General features: G+C 48.8%; 2 protein-coding genes across 2 annotated transcripts in view; one reads left to right on the forward strand and one right to left on the reverse strand.

The window, feature by feature from the left end:
* NCAPD3 (non-SMC condensin II complex subunit D3) overlaps positions 1–4,400 on the forward strand; it is a 53,937-nt gene extending 49,537 nt beyond the window's left edge. The window contains exons 33-35 of the mRNA XM_075916399.2: positions 3,291–3,365; positions 3,440–3,500; positions 3,585–4,400. Coding sequence (XP_075772514.2) covers positions 3,291–3,365; positions 3,440–3,500; positions 3,585–3,696 — 248 coding nt within the window. The 3' untranslated portion in view covers positions 3,697–4,400. The remainder of the gene's footprint in view (positions 1–3,290; positions 3,366–3,439; positions 3,501–3,584) is intronic.
* A 1,605-nt stretch (positions 4,401–6,005) lies between these two features.
* The window catches only part of JAM3 (junctional adhesion molecule 3), a 51,840-nt gene continuing 33,966 nt past the window's right edge, over positions 6,006–23,879 (reverse strand). The window contains exons 2-9 of the mRNA XM_075916412.2: positions 17,623–17,688; positions 16,269–16,382; positions 15,466–15,618; positions 14,984–15,186; positions 13,448–13,547; positions 11,610–11,739; positions 10,259–10,313; positions 6,006–8,760 (exon numbers count right to left, since the gene is read on the reverse strand). Of these exons, the coding sequence (XP_075772527.1) occupies positions 8,725–8,760; positions 10,259–10,313; positions 11,610–11,739; positions 13,448–13,547; positions 14,984–15,186; positions 15,466–15,618; positions 16,269–16,382; positions 17,623–17,688 (857 nt within the window). The 3' untranslated portion in view covers positions 6,006–8,724. The remainder of the gene's footprint in view (positions 8,761–10,258; positions 10,314–11,609; positions 11,740–13,447; positions 13,548–14,983; positions 15,187–15,465; positions 15,619–16,268; positions 16,383–17,622; positions 17,689–23,879) is intronic.

Below are 23,879 nucleotides of genomic sequence, written 5' to 3' on the forward strand. Positions count from 1 at the left end.
GAATGCTTGCTTGCTTTTTTTTTCTCTCCTAACTTCTTGGCCACTGTGTGCTGTGGGGGGTGGTTTCCCCTACTATTTCTGGCTCATCTGCGTGGCATGCTCCCTAGACTGACCTGCATCTGCCACAGTGCCTGTGCTACTGCTCAGCACAGCTCCCTGTGATCATCTTGCTCTGCTCAGCACTGTAGATTCTGCCACACTAAAAAAGATACCTGCTAGGGCAGACATTTGCCTTCTGTTTGATGAAGAGTCTAGTTCAGGACTCAGCTGAGACCTAGTCCATCAACGTCTTCAGAGATAAGCTGTGATAGCGGAAAGATGTTTATACAATTGGCTTGGATCTGATAAAGTGGTATTAATAACCTGTGAAGTGTTCTCCCAGACAGCACTCTTCTCTAGATAAGAGCTGAAGTGAGTGTGGGGGAAGCAATAATTGTTTTGTTCTCAGCTGTGGAGACAAGCAATGTAAACTATAGCAGCAATGAATTGGGAGAACTCTGAAACACAGGTCACTAGTAAGTGTCTCTGCCCATTATGTCTGTGGCAGCTAAATTACAGCCTCACAAAACGTGTCCTTGAAAAATTTCCATTTATTGGAGGCATTTCTGATTGAGTCCCTGTGTCTTATGCAAGACCCTTTTGTGATGATAAAAGGCAGTTGACTTAATTTCTTTGGCGTTTAGAAGTATCCGACTGGCCTATGGCAATAAGCCTAATCTCTCTGATCATCAGAAGGAGGCACGCGTGTGCAGAGAGAGTGCGAAACGTGGCAGGCCACTTCCTGTTAGCCTTTTGTAGGTGACCATCAGGGTAGTCGCTGGGTGGGCAGTACGTCTCCAGAACCCCTCATATGGCCTGGAGCATGAAATATTACAGTAAAACTCCGATGGTCCGGCACCGTCAGGAACCCGGAAGTGCTCCGGGCAGCCGGACCATTGGAGCTGCTCTACCCCTGGCTTCCCCGATTCAGCCGCTGCTGAAACTGACCGGCGGCTGAATTGGGGATGCTGGGGGCAGAGCAGCTGGGGCGCTGCCGAGTAGGTCCCGTAGCGCTGCCCCTCGGGGCTGTGGGACCAACCCGGCAGCACTCCAGCTGTCCCTGATTCAGACGCTGCTGAAACTGACCAGCGGCTGAATTGGGGATGCTGGTGGCAGTTGTGTAGAAATACCTAGGGTGCACAAAAGTGGGGTTCCCATATAAACATGGTGTGACGTAGTGGGGGTACTTGCTGGGCTGTGGTGACCCCTGCTGTCTGGAGCAAGACCCAGCAGGGAAAGCCTCACTATGCAAAGGTAATGTCAAACTTGTTGAACCAGACACCCCCCATGGAGAGGAACAAAGGAAGGTGGAATGCTGCCCTGGCTGGGGGGCAGGGCTGGAAGAGGGTTAGTGAGTTGGTGGCTGTCTGGGAGCATGGAGGAGACAGCCTAGGGACAGGGACTGGAGTTTAGGGGCCCAGTCTCCCCCATCTCAAGGGGGCCTGAGGCATCCTAGCCCAGCTCTGTGACCAGATTACATCTGTGCTGTGCTGTACCCTGGAGAGGCAATAAACTTCCTCTATTCCACCGGCTGGTGCAGTCTGTTTGTGCCATTTCGGGGTGCAGGAGATGGGGAACCCCCAATGCGCCGTCACACATGGCCATTTAGGCAGCAGACTAGCTGCATACATATGCAATCGTCTGATCTCCACATGTGAGCAGAAGCCGAGCAAGACAACTGGGTGCATTTAATAGACTATCTGAGCCTTATCTTTGTGTATTCTCCACTTTCTTGTGCTAGTTCCATCTGTCTAGTGATCAACATCAACCAGTCCACTGCGCGACCCGAACGCTCAGTGCTTTTTGCAGATAAGATAACCACTGGGATGCTTTACGGAGCAGAAATCCTCCATCTGCTGCATGTCTATCTCTCGGGGACTTGCACTTCTGCTCCACTTCAGAGCCATATGCTATAAAATGGGGAGAATGTTAATCCCCAGTGGGACCAGGCCTAAATTCCTGCTTTGTTTTCTGGCAGCCTGCATTCTCATCAGTGACACACACTGTACATTGTGTTACTGCTGCTTCAGCTCATCTGTACTGAGCTGTCTGCATGATGGCACTGGATCTGGTTGGTTGTTAAGAGGATCAATAGAATAGTTTTTTCCTTTGGTCTATCGGTTGTAAAACTCCTGCAGATGCGGTTCTTTGTAAATCACTTCCGACTTCAGATGTTGAGCGATCTCTCATCCCTGTATCTTGTAAGACTTTCTTCTGGCTAGCAGATCAGTCTGTCACCCTCGGGTCTTTCTCATCTCCTGCTTGCTCTTGACAGTGAAAATGGATAAGAAGCCTTGGCACAGAATAGATTATTTCACATGTAAATGCAAACACCAGTGATATCTAGAGATGTGAAACCCCACTTAATCTGTTAGTCAGTTAAACATTAGATTGACCTAACGTTTAACCGGTTAACCGACTAAAGCAGACGCCAAGCCAGGGGATGCTACAGCCCGTCGGAGCAATCCCCAGCCCGCAAAGCTCCCGCACCCAGCCCTGGGCAGAGGCTGCCACCAGCTCCCAGCCCCCATGCTAGTACTGGCTTCACTGCAGACCAAGGCTGCTTCGTTAGGTCCTGGGGGTGGCAGACCAGAGAGCTCCAACCTGTAGTGACAACCAGATTATTGTGAACACGTGTGTTACTTTGAAGCTGAGACACAGGCTTGCACACTATACTTCTAGTAGACTCTTGTCTTGGAATGGCCTGGAATGACCAGGTCTTCAGCTTCTTCCTCCATAGACTGCTGCAGCTTAGAGATCAACAGTAGTAAATGGAGGGGTGCTACTAATGCTGCTAGTTTTCAATTAACAATTATTCAAACCAACTGGAACCTAAGTGTTTTCCTCCCTAAATATTAAAGATGAAGTTGGTTTTCAGCTAAACATCAGTAGAGTTTTATTTATTCACTTGACAGCATGTGCTTCTCTCCTCCTCCTGAAGCACATGCAAACCTGGAAATAGTAACGCAGGCTATGACTTGACTACATGGGGTTTGCCTTGGTTAGGGACATGGGTGCGATTCCTACTCTCAGGCACACAGTGTGAAGGAAACGTTTGCAGGTGTAAAATTGTCTGTGGGCAGGGCGGATGACCAGTCTCATTGCATTGCCTTCATTGTACCTAGATGAGCTGATACCTGGTTCAGTGGGCCAGAAAGAACCATGCGTGCTTGTTTGAGTTGGGTACGAACGCACTGTCTTACCCTATGGCCGTATTACAAGCTGACTGCTGATGCCTATGTTTCTTTCAGAGACCGTTGATAACTTGACCTTTGGGGCTGGGGTCAGTTACATCAGCCTGACACACACACCTGCTTCAGCTGAAGGCAAGTTATTTTCCTGCTCCTAACTTTTAAAAAAAATCCAATGGGCATTTTTAACTTTCAAATGTCACTTGCAGAAAAAAAAGGATCCCAAGATCAACAAAAAGATGTTCTCTGTCTGATGTCACCTGATAAGCCGTAAGTTTAGCCCAGGCCCTAGTTACCAGTGGCTGTAAGTAATACAAGTGTCTTTAAAAATAAACAGTTGTTTCCTTTCTGTAGAGGGCCCCTGCCTCGTCAGTGGAAGGTAGAATCTCCATCCAAGAGAAAAAGCAGTCCCGTTCCAAGTCTAAGGAGATCCCAGCGGAAAGCTCCCCTCAAACCAGCCAACTGATACTTCCCCATCCACACACTGTGTGCTTCTGAAACACTCTTGTATAGCATCTCATCATGTTGACCATGAATTCTTCTTGCTTCTACAGCTATAATTATGTATCACTGCGTGTACCGGTGTCCCTCCTTCCCCGCCTTGTTTTTATATGTGGATATTTGCACACACAGGAGGAGTTTGCTTTGATTTATAAAGTGGTGAGTTTGGAGCAGTTAACGACATTCTTTGCAGTAGGACAGCAGCCACTAAGCTGTTGTATGAAATGATTCGCTGTTCACTGCACAGAATTTATAAGCTTGCCCATTTTGAAATGTCAGGCTGTCCTGGCCATGAGCTCTAGTCCATTTTAAATGGAGCCATTAGGAATACTGGCTTGGTTGAGACTGGTATGTTTGTTACAGCTTGCTACCATACATGACCGGAATGGCTATTGGCTTCAATCAGCCTCTTGGCGTCCTGCTGTTCCCTGTTCATAATACACCAGTTTCCACATTTTCTACAAATATAGAATAGCTTGAAACTACTGTACCTGCAAATCTGATGTAATTTCAAGTTATTAAGGATGTACGCGTGGTGAAAAGTCAATTCTATGTATATATTACAGCCTTCCTTTCTTTCCTGAATGGAGTATTTTTACTCTTGGAACAAGTTCTTATTTCCAGCTGTTATAATTTTATGAAAAATAAATGTTTAGAGAACAAATTCCATCCACCTCTCAGCGTTTCATGCTTTAATAGAAGGAAACTATTTTCACTTAAAATCTCTAGCCTTACTGCATTTACCTTCAGTGATGGGCAACTTGCAGCTTAACAGCCGCATGTGGCCCGCTAGGATTCTGTACGGCCAGTGAGACACTTTGCTCTTTTCTACGTGCAGGGTTGCCAGATTCTGCTGGTTTCCGTCGGTTTTTTCCTCCTGGTATTACAAACGTGACACACACTTCCAGCAAGGGAATGTGAAGTGAGGTGCATGCTGATTGCACGCAACTATGAGAGCCAGGTGCTCCCTCTGCAGCCAATCAATCAAAGTGCTCCTATGGTTCAATCTGCCCGTGCTGCAAATTCTAGGCATGCAAACGCAGTGAGCAAAACTACCCTGTCCCAGAAAACTGGCTTGGTTGTGCCAATCTTCCCACTAGCCTCAATTGCCCCTTACTGCCTTATTTCTTGCCCCCTGCTTTCATCTCTTTCATGCCTACAGTGAAGCTCTACTGTTCTGGCAGTCACCCCAACAGCTGGGGCGCTCAGCCATATGAATACTTGAATTCCTGTGGGAATCCCCACCCATTAGGAGCAGCTGCTTGCAATGTCCCAATTCTTATTATCACTGTTTTTCAGGCCAAATAAAGCCTCTACCATCAGCCAACTGGCATGACTTACTCATGCATTCAGTACAGCTTCAGCTGTCGGAACGGCAGATTTTGAACATGATCTTATTCATTTCACTGAAAACAGGCGCTGCATGTTTTACTGGGGATGGTAAGTCATATTGAATTTTAGAGCTCAGTACAAAAAAGCTGTTTTGTTCTGTGCAAAACACTAGTGAGACGGCTGGAACTGCATAGTTAAGGTTGAAAGACCAGCCTTCTTCATGCCCATGTGTACGTGATTGAGCTCTTCTGCTGCTCAACTTCAGAACTGCTGCCCTACCCTTGCATTACATAACTGTCTGAAGATTTCAAACTCCAAAACTGAAGTGACAGTGCATTTTGCTACAGCCCTCCATAAGCATTTACTACTTTGCTAATAAGGCCAGGACTGCCCCAGCACAAAAAGAAATGGAAAAACTGAACCGGGAGAGGGGCAAAACTCAACTTCCATTTTAACCTTACTGATATTGTGGTCACTTTCAGGATTCTGCTTTAAGAAAGAACTTAATCTGAATTAATATAGTGAGATGTACTGAGTAAATTCCAAGTGGTTTTGAGTATGACTACCTTCTTTTTTTATGCTTTCATCCAACATTCCTCCCCCTAATTAATTAGGTATATTAAACAGTAAGAAAGCAATGCGTTTTAAATTACACTGAGGCTAGATCAAAAATAAAACTTATCAGAAGTTTTCTTGAATTGTCTTTGACCATAATCAGCTATAACACAATGGGAAATGATCCATCTCTTCAAGAGAAGAAATGGAGGTGGAAAAACTTTCCACAATAAACCGAATGATTTAAGTATTTACATGTGTTTTGTAACTTCTTTGTAAGTCACCAAATGAAGTAGACAAGCAATCTGTCAGAAAACAGAAGGAATCTTTCCTGTTACACTGAATTCAAAACAAACACAGGTTAGAATAAATAGAATTTAAAAAAAAAACAGTACAAGGATGTTTTAATACCTAGATATGTATGTAAAACATTCTTGGCAAGTTAAATGTAATACATTAGTACAAACCTGCAGATTAAACTATTTACAGCAAGTTCTGTAAATCAAATAGGCTGAGTTATATCTTGGAGGGGGAAGGGTCCTTTTATCCCACTAGAGATGCCACTGTCACATTTTTAGAGCTGAAAAATAAATCTGTCATATTCACCATGCATGCTGAGTCTGCTAGCTGAGAAATCCTGCCTCTGGTAAAAGGTTAAAAGTGTCATATGGTACTCCCTATAATGCCAGAAGCTATGAATGTAAGCTTTTTTCCCTCTCTTCATCTTAATGTTCTATAAGCAATATAAAAAAAAGGAGTCGTGGATACAACTGGAGGGTAAAGTGTGTTAAATTATCCCATTCTCAAGGGACAAAATTCAGCCAATAGACAGGAATACCCAGTTTGGGTGAAGATCACATCTTAAAGGTAACTGTAAATCAATTGTGAGGTGTCCCTACCCTCTGGAGAGCACACCCATATTACTGCTACCTCATCTATACCTCTGCTTTTGAAAGCAAGTGAAGGAAGTGTTGGGACTAAATTTAAATAAATGCAGCAATGGCATGTCCAGCAAGGCCCCCAAAAATCACTCAATATGTGGTGGAAAGTCCAAGGCAGATTAATACAGAACACAACAAAAAAATAAAAATAATAACACTGACAGTCCAAATTGTCAAGTATTCAAAATACTGTATGCATCAAAAGGTAAGACAACTCAATTTATATTTGAAATAAAACACTAAATTATGCTACATTAAAATCCATTCTTCAATCACAGCACTGAACAGCTCTAGTGTTGCATCTACATTTAACATTTGCCCAATGCCATAAGTGTACATCTCTGAATGCAAGGAATTCTATACGATCCCTTTAAAGACAAGAAAGTGGTAGCACCTACCATCTAAGAAGTTATAACTAACGTCTTGAAAGCAGTTTTCTATCAAGCTTTTTGCTTTCAGAATTCCAGAGCTATCTGCCCCCTACCCCTTGCTATGCAATCTAAAAATTCTCAAGAGATGGTGTAGCTGCCAGATTTTGAATGAGCTTAAAGAACTCGCAGAGAGATTGATCTTCGGCAACCATTAGTCACTCTGTCACTTGGTCAGAACTGAATTCAAAAATCTTCACAGGATAACTCTTGCAAATGGGCACTGGTCTTTTGCAAGAAAACAGTAATTTGAAATATAAAACTGAATTAACTTCTGCCTTAAACTTACAGAAAGGATCCCTGAGTGACTCTATAGCCTATAAGACCTCTCTTGGCAAGGAAAATGTTGAAGCTAGCTTGGGAGAAAGAGGATGCTTCTCTGGCCACACTTGGTAAAGTTGCTTGTGCTGCACTCTGCAATAATACTGATATGCTCTGATACTGCCATGCTGTAGCAGCATTTGAGCTCCTGGCTGCCGTTTAAAAAGGACTTGTATTTAAAAAAATAACTATATTATTTAACACTGTTGGCATAACATATTTACATTTTAAATAGAAATGCTACGTTCGCTGAAGTAATCAAAATATATCTTTGCAAAAATTTAGAACACAGAATTTTACAAAATCAACGGCGTCTATAGAAAAGCTTGAATTCATCTCTGTACTATTGTGAGAATCAGCTCACGAAAGTGGTTTTGGCTTTAAATGTCATAAAAGGGAGATCTTAATGCTAAGATTCTACAGGGTAAGAATCTTAAAAATATTTAAACAGCTACACAACAGGCAAGCCTGCTTGGTGCAAACTGGAATTAAAAGCTACCTGCATACAGGGAAGGTTTTTTACGTAAAACTGAACAAAAGCAATCTTTGCACGTGCGAGGGGGCAGGGAAACCGGAATTCACCACTGCTGCAGAAAGGGTTAGAACTTCAAAGCAGTTGGTTGCTTGTACTACATCTTCACCCATCACTGTGGGCTTGATGCAGATTCCATCTCCACATCTACAGAATCAAGCCCTGATTGGAGTGCCTAAATCCCACAAATCAAACATCGGAGGCCCACGCTACATGCTCAATTGGGGCCAGTGAATGAATTCAGTAGCCTGTGTGGCTCATGCTCAGGAGCTCTGTGGAAATGTAGTTCTGACAGCTCAGCCTAGCAGACGTTTAATGATAAAATTACACAAGGGAGGGCATGAAACCCTCACTTGCGGAGCTGGTAACAGCACAATAGTGTTACAGCTGTAAAGGCTGCCCCAAGCCTAAACATTGAGCTGCTATGCAGAAGATTCTCCTCTTTTGCAGATGAATCTTGATTAGAATCTATTGCCACATCAGCACCTTTTGTCTATTGGGTCAAGATGCCCATTTACCTAAAGCTTCTCCCCTGTTTGGCCTGGACATTCTGGTTGCACCCCAGGGAGAAGGCAGTTCCAGGAGCATCTGCAGCTCCGAAGGCTACAGCTTTGCGGAGGGAAATGCTCCATCTTAGGGAGGGTAACCGCTCCTCAGTGCAAGGGGAGGTGTTAAGTGGTCCAGGTGGGATCTCTGGGAGAGGAAAAAGACTGAGTTCGGAGGTTTGGAGTGAGTGGTGTTAACTTTGGCAAAAAAAAGTCAAGTCTGTGTGTTTTCTAAACTCTTCCAAGCGCACTTTGTTCATCTTTTTGCTCTTGCGTTGAGTTCCTGTGGGAGGTATTTTCATACTTGTTCGGGATGCTTTGCAATCTCCTTTTGGCATCTCAGATAACAAATGACGATTTGTGTCTGAAGTCACCCTGCAATGAAAGAGTAACGGGTGGAGCAAAATTCCCCACGGATCGCCTGGTACCTTCCTGTCCGCTCTCTCCAACCCAAATCCACCCTTGCAAACCAGGTGTGATTTGTGTAATCTTGTTTTTCCCCCCAAAGTCCCATCTGGGCCTCTGTCTCATTCCGTCCTGTAGAAGCTGGTAAGGACGAGTGTCCACCCATAATACCCAGCTCCTAACGTTTCCTTTCAAATGATCCCATCCAATGCAGAAACTTCCTCTCCTCTCTCCCACTGCTTCTTTGGGGTCCCTGCCCACAGAAAGATTAGGAGAAGCCTAGGATGAAATACACTAGTCTCTTACATCACCAGTATGGACTGTCTGATTAATCCAGAAAAGCTCATCCCATGGGAGGCAGTCAGCTAGCTACTTAAACTAGAACAGAGCTGTCTTTGATACACTGGGGGTGTCCCTGAAGACAGGCAGTTGCCTAGTACGGGTGTTGTCCTGGACAGACTTGATTAATAGAGTATACGTGATTGATAAAGCTATAATCCACTCTCAGGATTAAACACCATCATTCATAGAAAGGACCTACGCTAGAGAGTGTACAAGAATTAGGACCTGGTCTACAGTGGCAGAAAAAATTGATGCAAGATATGCAACTTCAGCTATGTGAACTGTCTGGCTGGAATCTATGTACCTTGCACTGATTTTCTGGAGCAGTTTCACAATGGGAGAAACACTCTTGTTGACTTCCCTTACTCATTGTGACCTCAAGGAGCACTGGCACTGACAGGGGTGCCCTTAGCATTTGCTTTAGCAGGTCTTTACTAGACCTGCTAAATCAAACCCCAGAGGATTGATCACCAGAAGAACATCTGGCAAGTGGAGATGTGGACCAAGCCTTTCCCAAGGAAAACCCAGCTGTTGTCCTTCCTCTTAGTCCTAGGTCCTCATGTCACAAGTTAAGTCCGACCCATGCTTGAAGAAATTCTGTTCTGGAGAGTAACTATAGGCCCTAGGGCTGTGTCTACACTGGGCCACTTATTCCGGAAAAGCAGCCGCTTTTCCGGAATAACTTGCCAGCTGTCTACACTGGCCGCTTGCTTTTCCGGAAAAGCAATGATGATCTACTGTAAAATTGTCAGTGTTTTTCCGGAAAAACTATGCTGCTCCCGTTCGGGCAAAAGTCCTTTTCCGGAAAAACTGTTCCAGAAAAGGACCAGTGTAGACAGCACAGTAGTCTTTTCCGCCAAAAAGCCCTGATCGCGAAAATGACGATCGGGGCTTTTTTCTGGAAAAAGTGCTTTTGCAGAAAAGCATCCTGCCAATGTAGATGTGCTTTTTCCGGAAATACTTATAACGGAAAACTGTTCCGTTTTAAGCATTTCCGGAAAAGGGTGCCAGTGTAGATGTAGCCTAGGTGATGTGTGATTCCTGAGCTGGGAGGCCCTTCCCCAGCCCCTTCAAAGATCTAAAAGGGAAGATGTAATGTGCACACTGTTTCCATCCCTGAGCTTACCTCGTCGTCTGTCTGGATATAGTTAACACCATCTGGTTTTGCTGGAGTCTTGTAGCTGAAATAAGGGAAAAAGAGCTGATTCCTGTGACGATGAGACGTGCGATTGCAAAGCAGAAGGGATGTTTTTGGTGGTGGTGTGTGGTGTTAATATTCTGGTGGGAAGGACAATTAAAAGTATTTTTTGTCAAAATGAAAACTGAACTGGGCACAGCGAGCTCTGCTTAAAGCCAGCCTGGACCTTTTCCCCACTCAGAGCAGCTGGGCTTTCCCTACTAACTATCCTCCTGCTCCTTACAGGAGCCCTTCATGCAGGGGGAGAAGGTGCCAACTGTGTCTCTGCCGTCTCTATGCTTCTGACCACAGCAACTATGAATGGAACTTTAGTTTTCCAGCCTCCCTCCCTCTGATCACTGCTGTGTCTTTCTTTGCCACTGCAGCATAATTTCCTCTGATAATTACTATGCAATTAAATTTAAACTCTTGATTGCCTGCTGGCAGGTTTACTGATAATCCTTTATTGCATGGGGTGCTTGACAAAACTAGCGGAATCAGAAAATTCTAGTTTAAAGTCCTGCTTCCCCAGCATGCATCCACTTGGAGTCATGTTTAAATAGGGGGCGGAGCCTCTTGCAAACAGGGGGCCAGGCTCTTGCTGAAATCTGACACTGAAATGGGCCAATGCAGCTTCTATCAGAGGTTACGCAATCCCGGAATTTGAGTAAAACGTCATTCTGTTTCTCATCTTGGAAGCTATTTATATTCTGACCTTTCGGCTCCCATAATGCTGCAGTCTTAAATGTTCTGTACTGTCTGTGAATTCTCAATGATGGGATCAACTCAGAGATGGCTGTTGTAATCCCAAAGGGAAGTGCTGGGATGTACCCAGTAAGAGGTGTGCTTCCAGCTCTCTCACATTTCCTGAGCATGGCCTGATTACACAATGAGCTCTGCTCAGTAAATCCCTGACTTCTAAATGCCAGCAGCATGTGATCAAAAGAAGCATCTGCCAAGCTCGTGTGTAAATGCAGCTGGGATGGCTGGGAATTAGCGGGGCTAAGCCCCCGCTTCTGTGCAAAGTGCCAAACTACTAGAGCAAGGCTTCTTCCTCTAGCCGTCCTTATCGCACGAGACGTGTCAAGGTTAGCCCTTGTGCATGCCAACTTCTTTGTGCAGATCTGCCTTCAGAGAGCACCTGTGGAGTTGGGCTGCTCTAGAGAGTTAATTGGGGAAATAAGAAGCATTTCAGGCAGTGACCCGTGCTCTAGCATAGCAGGTGCCAGGCCCTGCTACTACAGCGTATGCTAGGAAAGACAGAGGAGTATGGGAGAGAAGGTGGCAAATCTAATCGTACCTTTTCCCGGTCTGTTTGTTATTCACAAAGTAACCCCTTCTGTAGGCACAACAGATGCCCAGCGTTATCAGCACCAGAACCACCACGACCACTAGAACTCCACCGATAATTCCACCAATATTAAGATCATCTGGAGAGGAGAGAAGGCATCAATCACTGATCCCCAGAGGTACCCAGTCTTCCACCCTCCCCCCCACACTAGCTTGCATGAAACCTTTACCCCCAAGATTCCACGCACACCTGGCCAGACTGTCTCCTCCTAACCCCCACCAGTAGTCTCTTCCTATCCATTACATGAGCATGGGCCCAGTATTTTGTGTTTGCTTCCATCCTCTACACACCAGGCCCTGATCCCCACCTTTTACTCCTCTTCACTAACCCCAAGGTGCGACTCGGATTCAGGAATAAACACTAACATTGCAAAGCTCCCAACCTCCCATCCCATAGCCGCCGGCTCTCAGCCTGGGCCACCTCTTGCCCTTGCTCACCAGCACAGGTGTGCAGCAATAGCGAAGAGCTATGATTCAGGAGGCCAAGGTTTGTAACATGCACTGTGTGCAAATGTCAGTGATGTTGCAGAGCATGAGGGAGTAATCCAAAGATCGTCTGTACTCTCAACTAGACCAGGGCTTCTTGGCCCTGCCTGGGCAATTACAGAGATACCTACGTCCCTCCTGGAAGGCACCTGGACTGAGAATGCACGTTTGTTAAGAAGCTCAAGTTAGTCAAGTGCTTTGGGAGCCTTTTCGAAGAAAGACCCGACTGTAGACCCAAGGGAAAATTACCAGGCGGCACCAGCCACAGCCCACACCTGGTGGAAGCAGCCAAAGCAGACGCCTCTGAACAAGAACGTCCTACGGTTCCGAGTGCTCTTTCTCTGGCCTGTGCTGATTGGCTGTTTGCTCCTTCCAGCTCCTCTGGAGGAGAGCGAAGTGCAATCTCCAGCCCAAGCAGATGTGCCCCTGCTAGCTCAGATCAAGCCAGTTTGCTTAAAAACAGCAGTTGTGAGCAGTGGGAAGAGCTACCTGCCCTGAGCACGTTCCTAGGGATCATACTCGAGCAACCGACCCTCACGCTGCCGGAGCTGCCCTTCTATTCTTACCGTGCTCTTTTGGCCAGAGCAACACCAATACGTTTGCTCTGACTGGACGTTAACACCTTCCAGCTCCCACGTAACCAAAGACTCTTCATTTCCACACTAGCCCCTCGTCTGCCCTGCCCCCTCCACGCCTCCATTCTCTTCCCTCGTCTCAGCCGCACTACGCCAACCCTGTCCGTAAAACCACGGTGCTAACGTGTCTTTTGCTGCCATCAGACTGCTCGCTGTTGGTTAGACCCCCTCCCTCCACTCCTGTGTCTGACAGGTCTGTTTGCACTACATGCTCGTAGGAGCAGGCACTGCTAGTCGTTCCGGGTCTGGGTTGTGCCTAGCAGCAGGCGGGCCTTACGCGCTACCGTAAGAAACATAATTAATTCTAATGAGTAGAATCAAATATCCAAATCAGCTAAGGAACCTCTGGAATTGTGAAACTAATTGAGCCAATCTGCTCTCCCTGGCTTCCATTAGCAATTCTTTTTTGCTAGCTCTTGCCCACACTTGGCCCCCGCTGCTATTTAGACTTTCAGATGCCAGGAGCCACGGCTCTGCCTCATCCGCCTGTGCAGCACCATGCTGCCTGCGGGAATCCAGGAATTATTGAGGCACGTCCGCACTGAAGCTTGCAGAGCCACGAACAGACTGGATGCTGCATGAGATACCAACGGGAACCGGCTCCCCAACGCTGCCGAGCTTCTGACTATACAGCCACCACTTCCTCCAGGTGGGCAGATCCACTCACAGATTTCCATCTCCTGCTCCTCGCACTTGGCAGAGCCGACATCGTTCGTCGCTATGCAGTAGTAGCGGCCAGCGTCACCCTTCTGCACGGCAGCGAAGACCTGTTTGAGGAAGCATGATGTCAGACAGGAGTCGGGATCACGGCCCACAAACGTGTTACACTACACCCAAAGCTGCCAGAGGGCTCGGCCTTAATGACCCACAAAAGGAGGCTGTAAATATAGACAGGCATTTCTTTGCTTGCCTTCTGATCACATCAAAGACTGCAGGGAGCAGAACGTGCTGCCAGGTCTGCAGCCTGGAGATACTCCAGTTGCACAGACCCAAGAGAGCCCCAACAAGCAACTAGTGTCACCTCTTTTAGAGCAAAACATCTCCCTTAGTCACACAGGCTGCAAACTGGACCTGGGACACTTCCCCTGGGAAGACAGCGATTGAGAGAGACCTTTGAGGGCCAGGAACACTGCTTCTTCCTTTTCTACAGCGCTGACTTCTTATGGGAACCCTTTCACTAGAAACAGAGAGGAAAGTGCGGGGGGCGGGGGGAATTATGCCAGTCCTCCCTCCACACAAGAGTGGTCTCTGGCCACTCTAGAGTCATCTCTTCGGCTCCCATAGAGTCCTTCCTCCCCCAGTAAGGATGAAAATTCCCATTTCATTGTTTAACCAATTAACTGATTGAAGGACACCGAGGGTGGGGGGCTGCCTCCAGTCTGACTAGAGCGGCCCTGCTTGCCATCCCTGGGCCCGCCGCGGACAGAGGCTGCCGTGGACGACCGAAGCAGCCCCCTGCTCCAGCCCCCGCTGGTTAACCTGACCTGGTAAGCCTCCTGCGTTCAGGGTGAGGCTTACCAGGTAATGGGTTAATCCAGCATTTCCCAAAGTGGGGTCCGCGGCCCAGTACTATAGGAAAAAAATACCTGTCCTTAGAAAGATTATTGTGCACGATCCTATTAATTTGCGTAACGGGGGAACAGCACCCTGCATGGCCGAGCGCAACCCTCTTGGGAGAGCGCCCGCCGCCGCAGCATCTCTGCCAGGCGTGTTCCCAGGCAGCAGGGCTAGATCCGGCGGGCGCTAGGACCCGGGGAGAAGGCCGGGTGCCACGCACACTGAAGCAGAACGCCCAGCGCTGGACGCAGCCGGGGAAGCCGGTGTCGGCCAGGCCTTGGGCCAGGCGCAGGGGCGGAACAACCCGCAGGACAGGTAAGACCAGCGACACAATTTATTTGTATATTCATCATTTGATTAATGAATATGCAAATAAATGTTACCTCCAAAATCTTGTGAATGGGTTTATTGGTCCCAGTATCAAAAAGTTTGGGAACCACTGGGTTAATCGTTCACATCCTTATCCCCCAGATCCTCCAGCTGGACTCGGCCAGCCCCGAGGGGCTAGAACACCTAATCTGCTCCCGTTGCCTCCTCTTTAGGCCACTCCTAATGTGGGCATCCACGAAGAGCAGGTCCCCTTTCCTTCCGCCAGGCGGCCCAACAGCCCAGCAGCAGCACTCAGCCATTTCCCCAAGAGCTTTACCAGGGTGCCCGTTCCAGGATTCAGGATGAAGGAGGAGTTACGGAACTTGGGGTTCGATTTGGAGTCGGTCGGTAAAGGTTCGCTGTTGTGGTACCAGCTGTACGTGGACTCCGGGTAGCCTTCATTCTCGTGGCAGTGAAGGGTGGCGGTTTTGCCCACGGGCACAGCTTTTGGGACCCTGCATCTGGGAGCAACTGGCTTCACTTGGAGGAAGAGACACAAAACATGTGAATCACACTGCCCACCACCGTGCAGCGCCCCAGGCCCCGGGACTGGAGGAATAAGGGGCACCCTGACAATAAAGATGCCGCGTGGCCTAGGGGATACAGTGCTGGCCAGTGCCCCCTTGCAGCACAGAGCAGCTGGACCCCACCTAGCATACCCGGGGCTGCTTTCCCTCCAGAGGGGATGCCCAGCACAGAAGGCTGATTGTCTTGGGAACCAGACACGGTGCACTGTTTAGTCAGCAGTATCGGCAATACCTTGCACTGTAAGCTGGATGCTTATCTCATCTGCTATGTTTTCATCATCTGGGGCTGCCACTTCGCAGCGGTAGGTGGCAGTGTCCATGCGGGTGACGTTTTTGATCACCAGCGATGTCCGGCTGAGGATTTCTGCCCGAGTTACGAAGTCTCCTGGAGAGGGGCAGAGAGACGAACAGGACAGATCGCATCTCCAGCTGCACCCTCCACCAATGCACGCAAGGGCTATCGCTCTGAAGAAGGGGAAGAATCTGAATGGGAAAGCCTAACAGCTGTTGCAAGCCATAAAGCCAGAGAATGGATTTCCAATCCTGATCACTCTCCAGATCCTAGAGCTGGCGATACCTTAACATAACCCCTCCCAAACGAGTGGGAAGTGGCACTCCAGTGATTACTCCAGCAAGCAGTGTTATCTGAGACGACGGTAGATCTTCCAAGTTTCATACTGGACACAAGGGAAGAAAAGTCTGGTCCTGACAGCCTTGCTCAGCTTGGTTTTGTAACAGTCAGGACATTAACGGACCCAGGGTCCAAGACTAAGGGGGCTAAACTAATTGCACCTTCTCTTCACCCAGTAAATGATCCCACCTAAAGGATGCAAAGTTCCCCTTCTATTCTCACAACAGCTCTCTTTGCAACTCCTCACTGCTGACCACTCGGCTGAGGTCTGACCGCAGGGAAGGAGGGTCCAGGCTTCCCTCAGTTCTGACCCTCGGCTGAGCGACAAGGGTTTCGGAAATAACTAGGAGAAGCAGAATCCCTGCCCTCCTAGAAAGAGGCAAAAGGGGAACACATCTTCATACCCTGAATTTTATTGTCAAAAAACACATAGGTCTTGTCATCGCCTTTGATTTTCTTCCACTCGATCCTCGGATTGGCTGTTGTGGTGGATTTAATGATGCAGGACAGCTCCACACCTAAGAGAAAAAAAAACAAATAGAGACTAACAGGGAGCAGCTGTGTTTTCCCTCTGCTCTGAGCTCTTCGGCAGACTTGCACTGGGAGATGTCGCCCATCAAGCAAAGTCTCCGTCTTTCATCTGCCTCACGAACAGGAATGCCGCTGGGTTCCTGGAACCTCTGGGGGAAAACGCACCTCGGCCAGTGAAAATAATCGCAATGCAAATAGCGAGCTCTGAGAGCAAAGAACACTTTTGGCATGATGGTGTCTGATTTATAGCAAAGAATCCCTCACCGAGCAGGCGCCCAGCACTGGCTCAGTTGCGAATGAGCACGCAAGATGGAGCGCGAGGGTCACTATTCTCTCCCGGAGCCATGTCTCGGTGATAGCGGCCACACCGGCATTTGAGAGACTGCTTCAATGTCTCCACCACCCCTCCCACCTGAGTGAATTCAGCAGCCAGGCCCCTCTACGGGAGACACTCTCATCTCCACTTTACAGAACAGGAACTCAGGCGTGGAGAGGGGGTAACTCCTGCAGTAGGATGGGAAAGAGGAGTTACATCTCCCACAGCCCCGTCTTCTGTCTTACAAATCACAACGTGACTCTGGCCTGTGCTTGGGTCCTGCTGGTGTACTCTGAGACGCTGTCCCAGAACAACCTCTTAGAGCATTACCCGTGCTTGTGTCCTGGCACTTCTAAAAGGCAGCACTTACCTGCTCTTTAGGCCCTACTTCAGACCTGATCCTCACCTGAAACTTGAAATCCAACTAGATACCATTGCTCCAGGGTGCAAAACATTGACACTCCTGCAAGTTGTAATTAAGCCCGCCCTGGTGTAGACACTGCTAGATCGCTGGAAGAATTCTGTCAACAACCAAGCTACTGTGTCTGTCAAGGGGCTAGATTTACTACAGGGATGGGGAAACCCCTTCTGCAGCTGTAAGGAGTACCAGAACGGTAGTGCTTACCACATATGCATGTGCCTGAGGATAAATCTAAGTGCTCATGAGTTCAATGAGACGCGAGTAAAACATTTTCCCAGGGGGCGTCAGCAGAGCCCTGAAGTTTAAGTGCTTTGCTAAACAGGGAGAGATGTAAAAACACGCTTGAACACCTTGCTGGAACTCAGGGCCTTAGTTCTGCCTTGCATGTAGCCAGAGACATGTACAAGCTTTCCCAATTGTTGGGATTGATGCAAATCTACAGCGACCAAGAACTGGCATGCAGACCTGACAAGTCCCTCATAGCACTTACGCTGGAATTCCTGCACCACGGGCTTCTTGTTGCTGGATGTCAGTTCCACAGCCAAGATTCGATAGCCTATACAAATAAACAAACGGGAATAAGAACAGCCCAGCTCATAACTCCTACTGTTACAAACTTGCTCCCTGGTGAGAAATCCTCTGAGCCAGCTTCAATAAGGACCAGCTCCCCTACAACAAAAGCTACCCTTGGCCTTAAATGCTGGGCCAGCCAGCCATTAATCTCATGTTTATTTAAAATCAATCTCAGTGCAAACACTAAAGGTTAAAAGCAGCAATTAAAGAGCATTGACAAACTGGCACAATACCAGCAAAACGCTTCCTCCAGCCATGTGCTCATGTTGATAGGGTGGACTCACTCCAAAAAATGGCCAAAAGTGGCTTGCAAAATAAGGACATTTGCGTCCAAATTAATGAGGCAGATAAGATAAAAGGAAACAAGAATTTAATTCACTCTCTAACATCTGGAATTGTTCTCTTTGCCCACCGTCGATGCACAGATGATAGTCGTAGTTGTGTGCTTTGGACGCGAAGTAGGCACTATAGAAATGTACAACGTGTGATTAATAAGCCACTGGAGGCTGTTTCAAGAGAGAGCTGGACGGAAAGGGAAGATTCAGGGCTCAAACAGAACACAGTTAAGAAAATGGAATTGAGCAGTTTAGGTAAATTCCTGACCTGGCTCAGGTCAGTGACAAATTTCCTACTGGCTTCAATTTGGCCAGGATTTCAGCCTTTGAGTGGAATGTGCAGAAGTCCTCGGCTACCAGCATAGCACTGACTACTAAAGGCGCAGGGATAAGTCAGTGCAGAGTGTTCTACATAATCCCCCCCCCCCATCTGCCACAAGCCTTCAGTCTGCCATTGGCTGTTTTCATTCTCTGTCATCCCTTCTTCCCCCTCTCGCTGCTTGGTCTCCCGGCCTCCTGAATCAGTCCCTGAGACCTTTCATGGCTTTCCCAGCATTGTATCACCTAGGGATGGAAAAGGTTAACTGGGAGGGGCTGGAGCAGCTCCCTGCCTGCCCTGGGTGAGGGGCTGCTCCAGCCCCATGGGGAACACAGCAGGCAGGGGCCAGCCACCCCCACACACAGGCCATACGCTGTGGCTCCCCAGGAGCTGGCCTGAAAGGGCTGCCAGCCTGCTCCCAGGGAGCCAGCTACAGAGCCTGCAGCGTGTGTAACCACTAAGATTTTTAAGTTACACAGTTACCTTTTTAAATGACGTTTTACATCCCTACTAGCGCCTTTCCTCCTAGCAGGACTCAAAGGGTTGGACAAGCCACGTATATTTCCCCCCCCCCCCCCCACAACTATACACAGAGCTCCTCTGGAGCAGGGAGAGGCATCCAGCTAGCAGACAGCAACGTACACCAGGAAAGTGGGATGAAACTGAGCAAACAAGGAGAAGGTTTTACTGCTGCATATTCTAGTTCCCGGCAGGGCCCATCCCTTCCTGCTCCATCGCACCCTCCCACCGAGCATGGTTTTTCCACAGCCCTGTGGACAAGGTACAGCAGGGCACACAAAGTACACAGGGCCCAGCATGGAGACTAGGGATGTGAAAGGTTAATGGGTGATGCTTATCGGTTCTGGTTAAGCACTGGGGGCTGGCGTAGCCCCCTGCCTGCTGCAGGTAGGGGGTTGCTCTGGCCCCTTGGAACCCACTGAGGTTAGGGGCTGTCTGGTTCACTGACGTCAATACAAAATAGGGTTGCCAGAGGGTTTAACAAAAAATACCAAACACTGCCCCCCCCCCCCAAAAAAAAAACAAACGAAAACAAAAGCACCAGGAAAAAATTCTGTCAAGGAAAAAAAGGGGGAGACCAAAGTTAAGCATAAAGAGGAAAAAAAAGGTGGGGGGAGCCAAAGTTGTTAAGCAAAAGTTGCACCACTCCCTCCAGTTTGGGACCACACACTAACCACCAAAGCACCCACCCCTCCCCCTAAGCCAGGCCCCCCCCAGCCTACCCATCCCAATGCACCCACCCCTGCCTCAGACCCAGGCCCCCCCAGTGTCCCCCCATCCCAATGCACCCACCCCTGCCTCAGACCCAGGCCCCCCCAGTGTCCCCCCAGCCCAGTGCACTCACCCCTGCCTCAGACCCAGGCCCCCCCAGTGTCCCCCCATCCCAATGCACTCACCCCTGCCTCAGACCCAGGCCCCCCCAGTGTCCCCCCATCCCAATGCACTCACCCCTGCCTCAGACCCAGGGCCCCCCCTCCCCCCAGCACTGCCTCCCCCCCCCCCCCCCCATCCCAGTGCACTCCCCCTGCCTCAGACCCAGGCCCCCCCAGAGTCCCCCCATCCCAGTGCACTCACCTCTGTCCGGAGCCCCCGCTCCAATCAAATCTCCCCCCGCAGAGCCAGGCACAGGGGAACAATCTGACTTTTAAAGTGGCTGCTCCTGCCCCCCAGCCTGGCTGCCTCGGCTCCGTTGTGTAGAGGGAGGCATCACACGGCCAGCTCCCGGGTCTCTGCTGGTCACATGGGTCTGAGCAGCGTGCGCTTCGCTCCCAGCCCGGCACCCCCCTAGCCTGGCGCCCAGCAACTGCCCCCCTCACTAGATTCTGCCCCCTCCTCACTCCCTGCCCCCACCAGACATGGCGGGGAAAATTGTCCCCGCTGGGCTTCCGTCCCAGGGAAACGGGAAATACTGGACACTGCACATGTCCGGTATTTCCTGGTTTTTTAACCAGATGGAACCCGCAAATACTGGACTGTCCGGGTGAAAACCGGACACCTGGTAACCCTAATACAAAGAACTCCCACCCTATGGACGTTAGTGGGCATTAGCTCAGGCCCAAAGTCAGGGAGATGAAAACTAAGGCATTGGGGACCTGATATGCACAGAAATCAAAATCCTGCTTTATCCTGGATGAACCAGACGAGACAAACCAGGGAAGGGACTCATGATGAGACGTGGAGAGGGAGGAAAGGGCCTACATCACTAAGTCAAACAACTGCAAATTGCCACAGGTCGGTTTGAAACTTTTCCGCCCAAAATACCAAAGTCCCAGTGACGAAGGGAAGTTAGAACTCCTGGGCTGCGTCTAGACTGACAAGTTTTTCTGCAAAAGCAACTGCTTTTGCGGAAAAACTTGCCAGCTGTCTACACTGGCCGCTTGAATTTCTGCAAGAACACTGACGATCTCATGTAAGAGGAAATGCAAAAGCCCTCTTGAGGAAATGCTTTTGTGCAAGAGGGCCAGTGTAGACAACGCGGTATTGTTTTGAGCAAAAAGCCCCAATGGTGAAAATGGCGATCAGGGCTTTCTTGCGCAAAACCGCATCCAGATTGGCACGGACGCTTTTCCACAAAAGCACTTTTGCGAAAAAGCGTCCGTGCCAATCTAGATGCTCTTTTCCGCAAATGCTTTTAACGGAAAAACTTTTCCATTAAAAGCATTTGCAGAAAATCATGCCAGTCTAGACGTAGCCCTGCAGTGTGGTGGCTCAGGACAGTAACAATGAAGAAACTTTGCCCTTGGCTGCAGGACGGGGGGTAAAGGGGATTTTAAAAAACAACTAAGAGATGAGTCCAAGTGAAAGTTGATGGGCCACACTTCGGGAGTTCTCCCTGCTGATTATGGTAGCTCGTTATTGGTTGTGTTGACAGTCTGCTCAGTGCCATGCTGGGCATAGTTCCTGCGCCAAACAGCTTCTCTACAAGGCCAAGAGTCTTGGGGGGGCTGGTGAAGTCTAAAGACCAGAAGAACTCCAGGAGAATCCCCAGAGAGATTTCAAGGGTGGGAGTCACAAGACACTGCAAACTAGCAAAAGCCCACGCTAAGCTACTGCGCTATGAAGGCCCATTACTGCTTGCTTCTGCTCCCCTCGCTGCCTCAGCATCCGGAGACATGTCGGGAACAGCCTCATACTGCCTCCAGGGGACAATTCTGTCCCTGTAAGGTGGTTTGTCAGGATCAGCAGGAATCCGCGTGCGACATGGTGCGCACTTATCGGAGTCTGAAAATACGTCCTCTTTGGGAGCGCAGCGCAATGTCGTCTGCAGTGCTGGGTCTCAGTGGGGGGAAGAGGATGCTCCAGTCTTCGTTTACCATCATCACAAGGCCACGGGCTAGCTGGACAATGCACAGGGGCAGGTCAGCAGTGAGAGCACATTTAGACCTGCCCTGCCACTTCCTGCCTTAGCTCTGCGGACGGGTAACCAGGCCACATAGAGGCTGCAGCACGTTCCTTTCCCTTCGCTCTCTCTGATCGTTCTTGTTTCATGTAAGATCCCACATGGCGAATCTGGTTTTGACCCTTACTTTCCTCCCTGGTGAGCATAAGCAGATCTCACTAATCCCAACAAAAGCCCAGAGCATTAACGTAACCAGCCATATGAAGACAAGCCACGAGCTCAGGAAAATCCCTCTGAAGGGCCCTGACACACTTTTTAAACAGGCCCCTGGTGCCCAGGCGGCCATTTTGTTTCTGACCTCAGGTTTCCCACCCGGAGGCTGCAAAGCCCACATTCCCTCCTCTTCTCCCTGCCCAGGAGACTGGGGCTACGTCTAGATGAATTTCTTCTGCCGAAAGAAGATATGCAAACTGGGAGCTAATTTACATATCTTCCAATCGTGTTATCAGAAGAGGTTTTGTCGAAAAAGACAGCAGTTTAGATGTGGCTCTTTTGGGGAAAAACCCTTTTTCGAAAGAACCCTGCACACCTCATTCTTTTTGGGAAGAAGGGTTCTTTCGAAAAAGGGGTTTTTTTCAAAAAAACCGCTCTAAACTGCTTTCTTTTTCGACAATCTCTTCCGATAACGCGATCAGAAGAAGATATGCAAATTAGCTCTGAATTTGCAGATCATCTTTCGGCAGAAGCAAGCAGTCTAGATGTGCCTGGCCTTTCCTCGCGATCACCATCTCGCTGATGCTTCTGCTGCATCTTTCTCGTGCACACACACAACCCCCCCCCCGCGCGCGCGCGCGCGCGCACACACACACACACACACACACACACACACACACACGAGACTCATGCTCTCATACAGGAGAGAAGTCTTTTCTGAACAGCACTAATTAGCCAAAGCGCCCAAGGAAGAGAGCAGGCTGAATCTGCAACTGATGAAAAAGCTTTTTCCCATTCCTGATTGGAAAATCCTCTGGGGCAGGAGAGTAATTCTGAGAGGCAGGAGCCAGAGCCCAGAGGAGGAGCAGGGACAAACTCTTCCCCTGTTCAGAGCTCCCCCCTCTGTTGTGAGCTGGGAGTCCAGTCGTCTTATCTTCGGAGACTTGGGTAGCAGAGAGAGTCTGGTGAACCTTGAGTCTAATTTGCAGAAGGGGTGAGATGAAGCCAGTGGAAGCTGCAGCTCTTTGTGACGTCCGAGACAGGCTCCCTACTGCCTAAAGGAGCCATGCTAAACCCCGACTGCAAGTAGCAGCATCTCCAGAGGCCTGGAAGCGCAGCAAGGCTCTGGGTGAGAGTCAGGATGCGCTGCAAGAACTAGAGAAGACAGTTTGCACAGCAACTGTGCTCCAGTCTCTCATCAGCTTTGCTTTTCTGACCACAGACGCACTGAAATGGTAGCAAAGAGGGGTGCAAACGCCGCCTGCGTTATTTGGAGGAAAACAGCCATTGCTGCAGAAAAAAATGAACCTTTTGCTCACCTCTGCTCTGTACTATGTACCATTTTGTTTGAGAAGGAAGCAACGCCGGCCCCTCAAACAGACACAGTGACAGATGCTATAGAAATACATCTAGTCTAATAACTCTTGCCATGTGCTCCTGCTGATCCCAATAGCGTGGGGACATGGATGTTATGCAGACAATCTAGAGGGCAGCAGGCATTCATCTCTGGGGTAGCCCTACCCCACCCGCTCCGCTTCTTGTCTGTACTCTTCATCCTGCTCATACAGTCCTGAACTCTCAGCTCTACTACTCAAACCTCTGCATTACGTGAATTCCTGCCTTCTGCCCCTGTGAAATACATAGGGGCCAAGGCAGGGATCTGGATAATGCAGACATTCAGGTCATGGTGTATCGTTTCAGAGTGGCTGTCACACCACAGTACTTAATGGTGGCAGGACAGAACAAGGGAACGGAGACCCTAGGGACATTATTTCCTGGAAACACGACTCAGCTTTTCCTACTCTTTCCTATCCATTAAAACCTAGACATTTATGTTTCCCCCGCAGGCACAAAGCAGCACAACAACAGGCTTAAGATACAGAAGCTGGGTGCGTGGGGTCAGCGGCAGTGGCTCCCGGATGATTATCGATTGTGGGCACAGTGTCGCT

The sequence above is a fragment of the Pelodiscus sinensis genome, chromosome 25, assembly GCF_052426305.1.
Source record: "Pelodiscus sinensis isolate ZL-2025 chromosome 25, ASM5242630v1, whole genome shotgun sequence".
Taxonomy (NCBI): Eukaryota; Metazoa; Chordata; order Testudines; family Trionychidae; genus Pelodiscus; species Pelodiscus sinensis.